The sequence below is a fragment of the Octopus sinensis genome, linkage group LG13 (assembly GCF_006345805.1).
Source record: "Octopus sinensis linkage group LG13, ASM634580v1, whole genome shotgun sequence".
Classification (NCBI taxonomy): Eukaryota; Metazoa; Mollusca; class Cephalopoda; order Octopoda; family Octopodidae; genus Octopus; species Octopus sinensis.
The window spans coordinates 19,386,163-19,403,528 of record NC_043009.1 but is presented as its reverse complement, the minus strand read 5'-3'; the positions used below and the strand labels follow the sequence as shown (position 1 = coordinate 19,403,528).

At 37.3% G+C, this 17,366-nt stretch overlaps 1 protein-coding gene across 4 annotated transcripts in view; it reads right to left on the bottom strand.

Annotated features, from left to right (window-relative positions):
- Positions 1–17,366, bottom strand: part of LOC115218234 (dual specificity protein phosphatase 23) — an 82,073-nt gene that overhangs the window by 58,679 nt on the left and 6,028 nt on the right. For 3 of the 4 annotated variants that reach the window (XM_029787956.2, XM_029787957.2, XM_036508181.1), the window contains exons 2-3: positions 9,449–9,597; positions 629–782 (exon numbers count right to left, since the gene is read on the bottom strand). In XM_029787956.2, coding sequence (XP_029643816.1) covers positions 629–782; positions 9,449–9,585 — 291 coding nt within the window. In that variant the 5' untranslated portion in view covers positions 9,586–9,597. The remainder of the gene's footprint in view (positions 1–628; positions 783–9,448; positions 9,598–17,366) is intronic. The other variant, XM_029787958.2, reaches the window with a different exon arrangement.

Genomic DNA, 17,366 nt, shown 5'->3' with positions numbered 1-17,366 from the left:
GGCAGAAGGTCTGAAATTTTGGAAGCAGGGCTAAGTCAATGATGTCGATCTCAGTGCTCAGCTGGTATTTATTTTTATTGGCCCCAAAAGGGTGAACGGTAAAGTCAACCTTGGCAGATATTGAACCCAGAATGTAAAGACAGTTGAAATGCTGCTACACGTTTTGTCCAGCAAACAATTCTGCTAGTTTGCTGCCTCAAAAGCTGACCACTGGTCAGATTTGAGCTCAGGACATTAAAGTGCCAGAAGAAACAGAATTGCAAGAATGGTAATGTTTATAGGGTTTTTTTTTTTGATTTTTGATTTTTTTTTTATAATCATAAAATTGTGTTTTTGATAATTTTGTGTCTTGAAATGCAATAATATTCTAAAATAAGAATAAATGCTAAACTGGAATGTGGGGGTGAGGATGTGGTGGTGGTGGTGGTGGTAGTGGAGGGAAGGGGGATAAGCAGTATTACATGAAATTAGTACTAACAGAATCTACAGTGGTTAGCAGAGTAATCAACTACAAATGAAAGGGGGGAGGGAGGGGGAGATAGCAGCCAATTGTGCAGCTTTGATGGGCTCCCATCATTAACATGAAGTGGGTGATAAAAGCACAATTAGACATAAAGTTACTACCTACCACTGCAAGGGGTGTAGAACTTGCATCTAGAGCAATGGTAGGCAAGCATGGAACCTCTATTGATGCATCACTTGAAATGGTGGTGCCAGTACTTGACTGAAGAGACTCAGCAGCTGTTAAATGAGCTCCAAATATAACACAGACCGAGAGGAGACTGGAAGAGATGAGAAAGTATAGTTTTTTTTTAAAGATGGAAATAGTTTCAAAGATCTAATCTAACTTCAGGGGATTTTGTTTTTCTTTGCTTTTCTTTGCTTTTTTTTTTGCTTTTTTTTTAATTCACAGATTTTCCAGTATTCTTCAAATTGGTACTGGCTCTTCAAATTGCAATCAGTACATCCTCCTCTGCTTCCCTTTTCCTCCTCTACTTTGTCCCACCGAACTAGCTCCTTTCATACTCTCTTACTCTCTCTCTCTCTCTCACTCTGTCCCCACTTTTGTCACCCTCTCAGTACCTCACTTCCCAGAACCCATCCAGATCTATATAATTCTCTGCTTGCCCACATATCTTCCTGAAGGTGTTCAAAGTAAACCATTAATCACATCAATCTCATCAGTCTTAGTGGACCTTCAATAACCACAAGCACAGCCTCTCCCCACACCACCCCCACCCTACACCACATAATGCATAACCATCATAAAGTCCTTGAGCAAATTTAAATTCATATAAAGTTAATTCTACAAATGGTAGAATTAATCTGTGTAAAGAAAAACAATGAAAGAATTTACTTCATGTTTCAACAGATTTATTCTTGTGATTGTTAATAGTCAACATGTCCACCATCATTACTTGTACAAACCATGATGCAATTCACAAGTTCTAAAAGCATGGGAGAATTTCGTACTCACTACACAAGGTAGAGTATAGCTGAATAACAAAAATCTTGTATGTGTGTGCGTTCATTTTATTTCCACCTTCCATACTGGCAGGGGTTGGATGGTTTAACATAATTTAATGAGTTGAAAGATGGTATCATGCCCCCATGTTGTTACACACACACATACACACACACACACACACACACACACACACACACCTTTAGCATTTCAACCGACCATATCCAACCCAAATGTTCTACTTGTTCTATATTCAAACAAGTCAGATCTGGTCTCTCACACCTATCCTGCAATGTCATTATAAAAATAAACAATCTTGTGATGAAAAGTCTGAAACAACACAATAACGTATAATTAACTTAAATCAATGAGAACAGATAATCATTACATTTGCTTGAGTAATTTGAATGCTGCAGGGTTAAAGTCATTCTTTGACCACAATTAAAGACCAACACAATGTATTTAACATACACCTCAATCACAACAAAACTTACCCACCAACCAACCAGGCAACCAACTAATTCTACTACCATTGTATATCATCACAATTCTCACTGACCCCAAATGACCTTCAAACAAAAAAAAAGACTTAAGCCAAAAGAATTACAATTCTACTGCTCTCTATATTCCATCTTCCAAAATAGGTTGTTCTCTCTCTCTCTTCCTTTTTCTTCTTCTACACACCTCCCTCTCCCTTTCCCTCCTTTTAATAGCCAAATTAGCCATTGTAGAGACCAATCATATCTTGTTCCATCTCTTTACAGAACTATTGTCCAAACTAACAGACATTCCCCTACACACAAACAAATTCTACCGACATTAAAAGATAAAAACCAGTGAAAGCAAAAACAAACAAAAACTGCACCGAGGAATCCAGGTACAGTCAAACCAAAACTACAACCTGTAAATACAACAAAGACTTCTCAAATCCTCACTACAGATTCCCAAACTCAGATGAAAATGACTGGAAACTGTGGGAGCCTGAAATCACCAATTCCCACAATAAATTATTACTCTCTTTGAAATAGTAGTACATACTACCACATACTACCACAACACACACACGATCATATATACATATATAAATATATATATATATATATAAGGGGTAAAGACCCCCTTCGGTCATGAATGACCATGGGATTGCACCTAGAAAGTTACCTTCCTAGATACAAGTCCGGGCAAGGTTGTTTATGGAAGGCCAGCAGTCGCCCATGCATACCGGCCTCCCCTCTCCACGCCACCAGTGTTATCCAAGGGAAAGACAAAGGTCGATACAGCTTGGCACCAGTGACGTCGCAACTCATTTCTACAGCTGAGTGAACTGGAGCAACGTGAAATAAAGTGCCTTGCTCGAGAACACAACACGCAACCCGCATAAACACACACACACACACACATATATATGTCATCATCATCATCATCATCATCGTTTAACGTCCGCTTTCCGCGCTAGCACGGGTTGGACGGTTTGACCGGGTCTAGGAAGCCAGGGGCCGCACCAGGCTCCAGTCTGAATCTGGCAGAGTTTCTACGGCTGGATGCCCTTCCTAACGCCAACCACTCCGTGAGTGGATTGGGTGCTTTTTACGTGCCACCTGCACAGGGGCCGGAGGGTCCGGCATCGTCACGATCGGTTCGAGCATTTTAACGTGTCAGCGGCACGGGGGCAACGAGGTCCGGGGTACTTTGGGGATCGGGATACTTTGGGGATCCAGGGTACTTTGGGGATCCGGGGTACTTAGAATGGGTAGGGGGTATGTGGAATTGCTGCAGAAAGCAGCCCGGGTCTTTGTAGTCACAGCATATCTCCAGAGATCTCGGTCCTTCGCCATTGCCTCAGTGAGGCCCAATGCTCTGAGGTCATGCTTGACCACCTCATCCCATGTCTTCCTGGGTCTACCTCTCCCCCTGATACCTTCAACTGTTTGGGAGTGGCACTTCTTCACACATCTCTCTTCATCCATCCGCAGCACATGACCATACCATCGCAAGCGTCGCTCTTGCACACCACATCTGATGCTTCTTATATCCAGCATTTCTCTCAGGATACTTACACTCTGTTTTACGTGCACACTGACACTACACATCCAGCGGATCATGCTATATATATATATGCATATTTAGTATGCACATGTATGTGTGTAAGATTAACTTAGGTATGTTGTTTCAGCTAAAATTGGCCCAGACCATTTATATATATAATATGTAATTAACCTATTGTATAGTGCTCAGGGGCACTGTATACAATACAACTTTATGGCACCAGCTGATAGAATTTGTTTGGTCATTTTAAAGTCATACTTTGTGGTATCATGGCCCATTCAGGGAGTTGTACCAAGGTAGAGGTGTCTTGGCTCCTATCCTTTACAGATTTGTCCAGATACCATTTGAAGGTGATGAGGTCTTTTCCTTTTTTGATTAAGTAGAGTAGAGAGAGTGGGAGAATTTCAGTAGATAATGATGTGAGGGTTTGTATGTGTACAGGTGTATTGTGTGTGTGTGTGTGTGTGTGTGTACGTGTGCACACACATAAGATTGGGGTAGGGGTGGGAAGCAGAAGTAGAAATGTAAAGAATAAATCTGATATTCACATCACAAAACTTGATATTGAAACAGAAACATTAGCACAGATCTAGTTTTGCAGGTAAGCCTAGCTAAGCCCCATATTGTCCACACAGCAGCATACCATGATGAGTCATGTGTGGGGCAGTGTCTGGACATATTATCTCCAGTGTCCAGTCTATTTCTCAGAATCCCATTGATTCTGTAGACTCTGACAATGGGTGTCAGGTGACAACCTGGACATCTTGTTCTCTCTCTTGTGTTCACTCAATTTCTGTATACTTGTCCCAGGTCAACCCTGATTGACTTATAATTAAAGACATTTCAACCATGATCATCCTATCCTTTTTTTTAGGAATGTCAGTGCATTATTTAACGTACCATCCCCAGTTTTAAGATTTGAGATTTGGCTGCTATTTCTGGCCAGTCAAGCAAGAATGAAGAGACTCCCTCATCGATTGCTCATAATGGTGTCACAGTAGAACTGAGTGTGAGATAATTGTTGTTGTTGTTATTCTAAATGACGAGTGGAGTGCTGAGTGTAGCAGTGGAGTGGTGTGCTGGATGGCTCAATCTGTGAAGTGTGGGGTTGCTGAGCCGGAGAGGGGACGATGTAAATCAGTTGAAACAAACATGATACTTTGGTGAGCAGTTACTGGTGTTTAGTGCCAGGTCGCTCCTGTTCAAGATAATCTATGACCAAAGATGTCCTAGCAATGACCATTTCATAATGTCTATTTCTGGCACAGTGTGTCTAGGGCTACATTATTCAATGTGTCCTCCTTTTTAAGAGGGCAAAGAATGATTTGAAGGAGATTTGGGTGTTATTTCTAGCAAGTAAAACAACCATGTAAGCTTATTCAAGAATTAGTAAAAGAATTTCATAAAAGCAGATATCTTCTTTATAGTCTTTGAACAATATATAAATTTATATATATATATATATATATATATCTTGTATAGAAATTGTAAAACCAATTAATGATAACTCATTTTACATTTCTAAAATTACCATTAAATTACTTTAAAAAGATGCCACAACTAATCAGGATTAATCTAAATTATTTATGACAAAAGAACATTAATGAAACAGAAAGCCGTGTGTCGTAATCCTACCCAAACTCAACAGGATGAATAACTGACATGATTTTTCTAAATTATTATTATTGTAACATTGAAAGAACATAACATGTTTTAAATAGTTTACAGCTTAAGAATACTTACAGAATACAAAAGGGGTTTTCAAGTTATAAATTCTAAAATTCTAGAATAATTACGGTTTTCATATGTATATAAAAGCAATTAACAGCATCAATTAACAAGTGTTGTTAATTCAGCAACAGTTGAAAGTGAGAATTACAACTCACTGTCACATGATTTGCTTCACAGTAGGGAAACAATAAACAGCACGCATGAACAGTCATGACCAGTGGACACAAATCAATAGAGACATTATATGGAGCAGAGAACTGAGGAATACATAAAGGACAGCGGTGAGACAGAAAGTTGGGTAAAAATAATAACACATTGGTCAATATGCTGGTCATAATTCTGGGAGATCTTGGCAGCTTTTGGCAGGGACTTCATTTTATAGCATCCAGATAAAGTCAATGAAACTGGTACCAGTAATATACTGGACAAACATCTCACTTGTAACAGATATAGACACTGTAGGATATTACTGAGCAGTGTATATGTACCAGGAAAAACCATTAGTATTCGATACTATACACACTATGTAGGTATGCATGCATGCAAATATATATATATATATATATATATATATAGATATGATGATATATATATATTTATACACACACATACATAATGAACTCAACTGCTACTGTTTGAATACTGACCTTTTTTCTAGACAAATTGAATTAATATTCCTACAAAATTATTCAAACACAAACATGCACAAAACTGAGTACGACAAGTGACCCACAAGTCTTTTAGTCTTTTACTGGTTTCAATCAATAGACTACGGCCATGCTGGGGCACCATCTTAAAGTTTGCTTAGTTGAATGAATCAACCCAAGTACTTGTCGTTTTTTCTTAATTTTTTAAGCCTGGTCCTTTTTCTATTGGACCCTTTTACTGAACCCCTAAGTCACAGGGATGTAAACGCACAAATCCAGTTGTCAAGTGGTGGTGGGAGATAAACACAGACACACACACACGTGTGTGAGTGAGTATACAATGGGCTTCTTTTAATTTCCATCTGCAAAATCCACACATAAGACTTTGGTTGGCCTGGTGCTATAGTAGAAGACACTTGCCAAAGGTGCCACACAGTGGGACTGAACCCCAAATCATAGAGTTGTGTGTGTGTGTGCCTTGCATTGCTGAATAGAGTCAATGAGGACAAGAAAATGTAGTTTTGTTGTTTTAAGAGAAAAGAAGATATCGATAGAAATGATATCAAACAAGGAGAAAATAATACACACACACACATCTATATTTCTCTCTCTCTCTCTTTCTATATATATATATTATATATATATATATATATATATATATATATATATATATAAAATCTGTGAAGCCAGAAGGCTTCATCAGGCCCAGTCACACTGCCAGATTTGACTGGGCCTGATGAAGCCTTCTGGCTTCACAGACCCCAGTAGAACCGTCCAACCCATGCTAGCATGGAAAACGGACGCTAAACGATGATGATGATAATGATGATGATGTATGCATCTTTGTTTCAAAAGATTTCACAGGAAATGAAGATACAAGGAAGCTGAGACGGTGGATGATGATGAGAATGATGGCGATGATGATGATGATGATGAGGAGGAGGAGGCAAACAGCTAAATGCCATGGGGTGATGTAAAGCCAAACATTACGTTATATATGACAATAATAAGATATGGGAACCTACCTTTAGGAAATAAACTAAATAAGATCAACATCACCACCACCACCACTACCACTACCACCTCCACCAACTCCACTACCAATAATATCAATGAGTCATGAAATGACAGCCTCTGTGTGGTCATTTAAATGGCCAACAATTAAATTTCCCTGAAATACCATCCTACTGCCTTAAAGAAAGGACTTATTTGACAATGAAGTTGTACACGATCCTAAAAAGACAGGATAGGCATGGCTGGAATGCCTTTGATTGAACGTCTTGTGGATCAGAGTGATCAGATGATAAGCAATATTAAAATAAACCTATACCTCCACCATCAATCTCAGAAACCACAAATGCTGTTTGTGTCAGTAGGAAAGGCAAGAACATCACAACTTCCCATTGCTCCAACCTAAATATCATTATGACTTTTATTTATGGCTGCATCTACCTCGGTGTACACCTAGACTTAGCAAGTCTCTGATGTCAGACTGTTAAAAATCTCCCTCAAATTACACTCAGTCCTATTGTCTTAGAAAAGAACACATTAGATAATATTGTCCTGGATTACTTGCCTATATAAAACATGGGATGGTCACGAATGGAGTGCCTTTGATCTTAACCTACTGCATCAAGGAAGACCTGGGGTTAAACAACAATAAGTATACGAAATGGTGTAGCTTAGACCCAAGACAGCCCTAATCGAACAAACTATGATCAAAGACGTTCTTGTTGTGACCATCCCTGATCAAATAGACTATAATCAAAGACATTCCTTCTGTGACTATCCTATCCTTATTTTTCAGATGTAGTATACCCTGATCTGAGTTTAATTTTCTCTCTTCCCCCAATGGTCCAGGGGCCCAACCCCTCCACTTATGCAAAGTCATATAACAAAAAATACATTAAAAATATTAAGAAAAAGGTCTACATTATCCAAAATGCCATTCCATTTTTTAAAACAGTAGGCAGTGAATTGAGGGAGGTTTAGCTGCTATGATTCAGTGTGATTTCTTTACACTGTATATGTAAACTGAAAGATCTTGTCAAATGTTCTTTCAAGAATTTCAGAATTAAATATTCATACAATAATAGAAATCTTCAGTTTATCTAATTTAAGGAACAAAGCCCATGGACTCTTGACAGTTCTATGGGATTTAGAGCATAAAGTTAATCTGTCCCCCAGTTTACTACCATCATGAAGTCTTTAGGTACCTTTAATGGCATCCATTCCATTGAAAACACTTAGAACTGGTTTCAGGACTGAGAATAGTTCAAAATCTTGAAATTCTGTTTCATACCACAATAACCCACGAGTCGTGACTTGTTCCAACCATTCCCCACTCCAACCACCGACCAGCTCTGGAGGCCCCTGCAGAATGTTATGAGTGTAGCTTGTCCCTTATCTGACAAAACCCACAAAAAATGAAGTAGTTAACAGCTTAAACAACTCAGTTCCTACACTGACGCAGGGAATATGAATACAAACAGCAAGAAAAAAAAGGAATACAGGAACAAAAACTTTCACATTTTGTTGAACAAGTCTGCATATTTCAAAGCGGAAATACCAGGAGACAATTTCAATGGATGGTCAATCTTGGCCATCATTCACAACTGAATGTGGTTTGGTAGTGACATGCTGAACACCTCTGTCCCTGTTTTAGGGTCCACATGTAGTTTAAAGCAGACATAGCTACCCTCTTGAATCATGCCTCCCTCATACAGCCAAACCCCTAAAAGACAGCTGCAAGTTGGGAGAACTGCCTTTCAGTTCCTTGACTTTATTTTATTGGGTCAGAAAGGATGAAAAGCATATCTGATCTTGATAGGGTTCGAATCCAGAAATGTTAAGGGCCAGAACAAACACCACAAGGCATTTTGTCTGACACTCTAATGATTCAACCAATTTTATAAAATGGCTCACAAATATAAAATACAGCAACATATATATATATATATGTGTGTGTGTGTGTATATATATATGTGTATATATATATACATACACACACACTTATATATATGTGCATGTATGTATGTGTACACACACAGTTTCTCACTCTCAAACGCGCACACACACACACACCACACACACACACACACACACACACACACACACACACACACACAAGCACAAATGCATTAGAAATATTGGAAAATTTAACAAATAATAGAAATTACAAATCTGTAGGAGTTAAAATATATTTCCAGTAAGAAATCAGTTAAAAACTATAAAAATTATTTTAATGTCACATAATTTACAAATCAATTAAAATTAATGTTAATAGTTGATGAATTTTTTTGACTTGTTTTTTTATTACATGATTTAAAATCAAATAATTATTAATATTACATATTGTAGTTAATAATTATATATTACAGATGATAATTAGATAAATATAATAATCAATTACATAAATATGTTAATTACATATTACAATTGATTCATTAAGCATGATTTTATATTTATTTATCAGAAACAACATAAAAACAAAAAAGCTAAAATTTTCAAGTGATTTGAACCTCTGCTCAGTGTGTAACAAGATAAAAACTATACATACATGTGAAACATTCTGAATAACGTAGTAGGGCCGAGAAGCTGCTGGCCCTGCCCATAATCTCTGTGTTTCAGTCTGCTCCTGGGCGGGGCCGGTGGACCAGGCCCCTTGAATACGGCAGCGGCGCTGGTTTCCATCATAACTCATTCAAACTGAAAGAAAGAAAGAAATATATTATAAATCTAAACGTATAAGAACATGTACAGAGTAAGGTAAAACAACAAGGTTGTTGTAATTAATGAGATAACTGTGATTATTGTGCTCCAGTATGGCCACACTTACTAGCTAGAACCAGTTAAAGTGTAACTGAATTAAATAAAGACTTGAACAACATTTTATTATTATCATTATCATTACTAGAAAGGCGGTGAGCTGGCAGAAACATTAGCATGCTGGGCAAAGTGCTTAGCGCTATTTCGTCTATTGCTATGTCCTGAGTTCAAATTCTGCCGAGGTCAACTTTGCCTTTCATCGATTTGGAGTTGATAAATTGAGCACCAGTGAAACACTGGGGTCGATGTAATTGACTAGTCCCCTCCCCACACATTTCAGGCCTTGTGCCTTTAGTAGAAAGGAGTATTATTATTATTAGACCTGTCTGAAAGGTTTGAAGATGGGCACCTTCCTATTTGACCAAGCCCTTATCAAATTCTTCAAACATCATTCGAAGAGGAAAACGGGGGAGAGATAGCAGTGCTGCTTTCAAGTGTGTGTATCAAAAAGGGGACGAGTGTGTGTTCCAGTTGTCCCAGGCAAGATATGTTATCCCTGTGGGGGTACAAAAGGGGACAGGAAGGGCATCCAGCCATAAAATACCATCTAAATAAAAGTAACCGTGGTGTAATAATTAAAGACTGTCATGGCAACAAGAAAGTTGTTTATCTCCGCTTCAGCAGGGAAAATGATCTTTAAATATTTGTAGTTGTCAAGGACAATGAAAGCAAAGTAACAATTCCATTAACCACTTTGGTTAATGAAGATAATTATCAATAAATAATTTCCTGACAACCAAAATAAATGCTGACATATAAATATCTGTAAAAGAACAAATGGAAAAACAATGTTTGAATGATGAGAAAACACGAAGAACATATAGAAATATCATCAAAAGAAGAGGAAATAATAATTTGCAGGAATTACTTTTATGGGAAAGTAGTTTCCACAACAATATTTGGTCTAATGTTATGTTATTGTTTAAGGAATTAAAGGTCTCATTAGTGGTGCTGTCTAATTTCTGCTCTCAAAACAGTTTTATCAATCAGTTATCTTTATTGTAAATCACTATTAGATACTAACAGTTATGATGGACAATATTTTATTGTTGTCCTTGATAACAACAAATGTTTAAAGAACATTTTATTTTCCCTTCTGAAGCAGGGGTCAACAACCTTGTGGTGTCCATGACTGTGTTTAAACCTTTAGCATTCAAACCAGTCATATACGGCCAAATTATTCTACATATTGAGTCATCCCGTAAATAATGCGGGTTTTTTCAATTACATGAACTAAAAGTTGGAGGGGGATGAAATAAACTACCGGCATCAACTTGCTATAAAATTTTACCTTGTTCTTATTCTTAGTGCAAGTATTGAAGAGTGCAGTTTGATTTCAACAGTTATTTTTGCCAAGCTATAATGGAAGTGACAAAGGGACATATTTGGCATAAATGGAAGTGACAAAGGGGCATATTCAGCATATTTTGCTTCATGAGTTCAATAAAGGCAACAATGCAACGGAAAGTGTGAGAAATATTAATGCAGTATATGGGGATCAGACAATAAGTGTAAGTTAGTGTCAAAGGTGGTTCCAGAAATTCTGAGCCAGAAACTACAGTTTTGAAGATGAACCTTATCTTGGAACATCTGTAGAGCTCGACGTGGATATCCTGCAAACCCTGGTGGAACAAAATCCTATTGTAACTGTTGAGGAACGAGTGGAAGAGCTTGGATTTGGTCATTCAACCTCATCAACACCTGCATGCCATCAGAAAAGTCAGCAAATTGGGTCAATGGGTTCCTCAAAAACTTTCCATGATCAATCGCATGTAGAGAGTGAATGTGTGCTCTTCTTTGCTGTCACATCTCATGAATGAACCTTTTTGGGACTGAATAGTAACTGATGACGAGAAATTGGTTCTCTATAAAAATGTCAGGTGCTGAAGACAGTGGGTAGGGAAAGGAGAAACACCGGCACCCCAGTCTAAAAAAGGTCTTCACCCATGTAAGGTGTTGTTATCTGTTTGGTGATATATGAAAGGTTTAGTTCACTTTGAACTTTTAAATCCAAACCAAACGATAACAAAGCAGCTTAAGTCAGTGCTAGAAGGAAAATGACCATCTTTGGTTTCAAGGCGAAAGGTGTTCTTCCATCAGGATAATGCTTGGCCACATAGAGCAAGAATAACATTCCAAAAGCTGGAGCAGTTTTGAATGGGAAACGATGCCCCACCCACCTATTCGCCGGACATTGCCCCATCCAATTACCATTTATTCTACAGTCTTCAAAATCATTTGGACGGAAAAAATATGAATTCTGTTGATGAGGTCAGAACCGTACTGGAGGAGTATTTTTTGTCATGGACAAGTGACAATTTTGGATAGATGGAAGAGCATTGTAGAAAATGAAGGAGAGTATATTTTAGATTAAAAAAGAACTTTGTTTATCTTAATTTTGAAAATATAAAAGAAGTACAAAAAAAAAACACATTTTTTATGGGATGATTTTATGTTCAAACTAGCCAGATACAGCCTCTCACACCTAGCCTACAATGTCTTCTAAAATGAACAATCACATCATGAAAATCTGAAAGCTACAAGATAATCTATGATTAATTTAAAACAATGTGAGTAAATAAGCATTACATTTGACAGAATAATTTGACATTGTTGCCTTTATTTCAAAAAATCCTCTCTAACTGGATGCCCTTCTTGTTGTTAACCTTTTAAACCCTCTTTGGTAACCCATAGGCATAACATTCTTTAAACTGGAAGACACAGTTGTCCTTGACAAAAGCATTTGTGGGGGCTGCTGAGCCATTGATGACTTTAAGGTAGTCACACCAATTGCTTAACTTTTCCTTAGATTCCATTGATAGAAATAGGGGTTTTGACAGGATATGTAGAGAGTATATTTCTATATAAGATATGATATAATACAGAGGTGGGTTTTGGGTAAATGTAGAAAGTAAATAAAAAGTAGTTCATTACAAGCAATGCTAATCTTTGCCCTAAAATCAACAATTCACAACCTTTCCTTTTCTACTACTTACTTTGTCTTACACTCTGTGGCGCCTACCCTGAGTATTATCCAGAAGAGTAGGACACACTGCAAGAAACTGTAACAGTTTCAAGCACACACACACCTTTATCAATACAGAATCATTTTAAATCTCTATAACTTCCATAAATGGTACAATTAATGTTTGTAAAGAATAAGTGAAGGAATTTAATCCCTTTTCAAATAGAGTTACTCTTGATATTTTTAATCTATAACATGTCAAAAAGCATCCAGCACACTCAGTAAAGTGGTTGGCTTTAGGAAGGTCATCAAGTTGTAAAAACCATGGCAAAGAAGATGAGTTTGATGCAGTCCTTTGGCTCAGTAGCTCCTGTCAAGCCTTCCAGCCCATGCCAGCATGGAAAGCATATCTATGATGATGATGAAGACGGCTGCCATTGTGAGGTATTCAAACTGGGATGTGATTCTCAAGTTTTAGAAATGTCTTACTGTTAATTCCCAGTTAAACCTTGTGTCACATTAATTAACCTAAATACCCGCAAATAGCCCCTAAATACCCGCAAATCCTCAATTGAATGAGGTTTAACTGAATAAACAACAGTTTTAACAGGTTTCTATAAAATGTTGCTGAAATAAATTAATTTCTAATTAATGAACAATTCTGAAATTACAACAATGATAAAACAGCTGCATTATGTTCCTAAACAATCTTTTCAGATAAATTCAATAATATTTCAAATCAAATTTATAAATATTTCCCATTTGAAATTGTTCGGTGACTTTTGTAACAACTCTGCAATGTCACAAACAGCATCTGAAGAAATCCCAAAACTTCTTTCCACCTGACAGATGTGGGGGTAGGTGTGGAGGTGGGGGTAGGGTACAATCTCACCTTGAGAAACAGTTCCAAGTATACAGGTATCAGATCATTTCAAAGATTCTGCAGTTTCATAATTAGAGAAGGTCAATGTCTTGAATAGAATTCTGATCAAAAATACTTTGGATTCTTTTACATGAATACAAGGAGGAGGAGAGATGATGGTGGCAGAAATTGCAATATTCCTTCCAGCTAAGGCGGCAAGCTGGCAGAATCATTAGCACGCTGGGCAAAATGCTTAGCGGTATTTTGTCTGTCTTTACATTCTGAGTTCAAATTCTGCCGAGGTCGATTTTGCCTTGCATCCTTTCAGGGCCAATAAATTAAGTACCAGATGTGCAATGGGGTCAATCTAATCGACTGGCTCCCACCTCCTTAAAAATTTTGGACCTTGTGCATAGAGGAGAAAAGAATATTCCTTCTAGACATTTACGTTCAAAGTTCAATTCCAGCATGAGCCGACGTTACTTCACATCCTTTCAGAGTCATTAAAATTAAGTACGAGTCAAGTACTGGAGTCAATGGTATTGATTAATCCCCTCCCCTAAAAACCAATGGTACTGGTTAATCCCCTCCCCTAAAAACCAATGGTATTGGTTAATCCCACCCCCTAAAAGCCAATGGTGTTGGTTAATCCCACCCCCTAAAAGTCAATGGTATTAGTTAATCCCACCCCCTAAAATCTGCTGCAATTTTGCCAAAAATCAGAAACCATTATTTTACATGAATAGAAGCAAACAAACAATACCATTTTTTGTTAAAGAAATATCCAAGACAAAATCAAGACATAAGCACCATGAACTTTTAAATGGATGCAGACATGGATGTGAAGCTAAGAAAACTGATTGGCAAAACTGTGGTTTCGGTTTCAATTCCAAAACACAGCACCTTAGGCAAATGTTGTCTACTAGAAAATCAAGGTGACTAAAACCTTTAAGTGGAATTTGATAAGTGGAAACTGTGTGGAAGCCTGCCAGAGGGAATGTTTCTGTTTACAAACTGTTGCCTGTGCCATAGTCATTTGGGGGTTTCATCCAATAACAAAGAATGCAGAACTATTTTGGTAAGAATATCTTTACATGAAATGAAGATTAACTAAGAATTATGGTTTAATATTAGTGCCAACATCAATCAACATCTTTATTCCAGGAACTCATATTAATCACAGAGGAACCAATGCGAGTCATTTTCTGCTTTGTTGATGAATTTCTATAACATATTGGTCTTGTATTCAATATTGACTTCTCATACACACATTGGCCACCAATTTCTCTGTTGGGGGGGGGTATAGCCAATCAAGTCAACCCTAGTACTTGGCTGACCCCAGAAAGACAAAAGGCAAAGTTACTTTCTGTGAGATTTCAGCTCAAAATATAAGCATCATTAAATCATCCAAATGCATTTTGTCTGGTGCTCAACCGATTTTGCTAATCTACCACGACTATATTGATTTCACGTTTTAGTACAAGACCAGCACTTTCAGAGAAGGGGGCAAGTCAATTACATGGACCCCCAGTGTTCAACTGTTATTTGTTTTATCAACCCCCGAAAGGATAAAAGGCAAAGTTGACCTTAGCGGAATTTGAACTCAGAATGTAAGGACAGACAAAATGCTTAGCAGCATTTTGGCCAGCGTGCCAATGACTCTGCCAGATTACCAGTTTAATCCACCCCTGGAATACCAACAGAAATAGCTCAGAGCTGAACACGATGCCCTTGCAGCATTTAGCTAGGTTACCTTTATTTAATCTGTGTTCAAATGCTGTTTTCATCGACTTTACTTTCCATTCTTACAGGGCCAATAAAATAAAGTATGAATGAAGTAATAGGGTCACTGTACTCCAATACTGTCCTTCACATTTAGGAAATTGTGATATTTATATTGGAACTCAGCATCAATAATATTTTCCCCATTCTTTAATTTCACAACAGAATTGTTTTATATTTTCTGCCTTTGCTCCAATCTCCACATTTAATTACATTTTTTTTGCCTTTCTGCTTTTCGATTTGACCTGGAGAAAGAGCTGTGCCTATGGTCTTCAAAATCTCTCCAAGACTGGTGGGATCAATTCCAATAATAACTGATGCCACTATTAGCAGCGGATGGAAGAGAAGTAGTCCAAGAGGTGGATTAGAGGGAATACCAGAAGTCTTAACCCTTTCATTACCATATTTCCAAGGATATACATGGACTTTGTTTAAAATAATTTGGAAAATAATAAAGGAATTCATAAAATAACTTTGTTGTTATTAAGCTAGCATTTGAAACATAAATTCCCATGAAATTTTAATAGATTTGCATCACAGAATCAAGGATTATCTCAGGCAAGTGGGATCAAAAGGATTAAGAAACAATTTACATTTATTTGGTTTAGGGTTCCTTGGACATGCCTCTTCTACAATAGCTTTGTCAGTGAAATTTATTAGGAGGAAACAAAGTCAACATAAGAAATATTGTTGGAAAAAGACCTGGAAAAATTCTTTGTGTTTTGGGAAAAAGAGTGAGAAACATAAAATACAACATTAAGACATCAAGATAGTAATTCTTAGAAATTATTACCCATGGCATAGGCGTGGCTGTGTGGTAAGTAGCTTGCTTACGAACCACATGGTTCCGGGTTCAGTCCCACTGCGTGGCACCTTGGGCAAGTGTCTTCTACTATAGCCCTGGGCCGACCAAATCCTTGTGAGTGGATTTGGTAGACGGAAACTGAAAGAAGCCCGTCGTATATATGTATATATATATGTGTGTGTGTGTGTGTATATATTTATGTGTCTGTGTTTGTCCCCCCAACATCGCTTGACACTCGATGCTGGTGTGTTTACGTCTCCGTAACTTAGCGGTTCGGCAAAAGAGACCGATAGAATAAGTACTAGGCTCACAAAGAATAAGTTCTGGGGTCAATTTGCTTGACTAAAGGTGGTGCTTCAGCAAGGCCACAGTCAAATGACTGAAACAAGTAAAAGAGTAAAGAGAGTATTGGCCTTAACCAAATTCCTAGAAAATTGAAAAAAAAAAGAAACAAAGAACTCCCGAAACTGCAACATTGAATCAGGGAGAAAATGGCCAGCATTTTAAGACAACAGTGTGGATATATTAAAAAAAAGATAATGTTCCACCATCATTGTAAGAGTAGAAGATATAAATAATGGAGGAAATATAGATATCACATGTGTGAAGCATGCCAAGAATTTTCCCTCTTCTATTTAGCAGTCACAACACATGGAGCTATTAATATAGGTTATTATTGACAAAATTGATTTTTGGGAAACATTTCTGTGAAATATTTTTTTCACTGAAATTACAATGGACGTTGATAAACCAATGTTTTCTTCCTCCTCTTTTTTTTTGCTTGTTTGTTTTTTTAAACAACAGCAGCGTTTTTATGATTTTTATGTTACGTAACAGCTTTGCTCAAACAAGCAAACGTTTAAAACTTTATAGAGATTGATCATATAATTAGATTAGTGAAAATTAAACAAAAAAAAAAAAAAGCCATCTCCTCTATTGATAATCAGATTTCAAACTAACTGATTAGTTGCATAAAGCATTTCTGGATAATTCTGAATTCACTAAAATTCACTTTTATTCACATATTTTCATTAGGAACTTGAAGTCTGGGCTAATATGGAGCAAGAGTTTGACGTATATTTAATATCGACCATATGTAACGAGTCAGTTCAGAAAAGATATTTCTGGATATGAATAAATAAACATGAAACTAGTTTTTTTTGGATAAAACTGCACTCTAACCACACTGGATCAATCAAAAGCAGTACGATAAGACCAGAGATCTCTAAACGGCT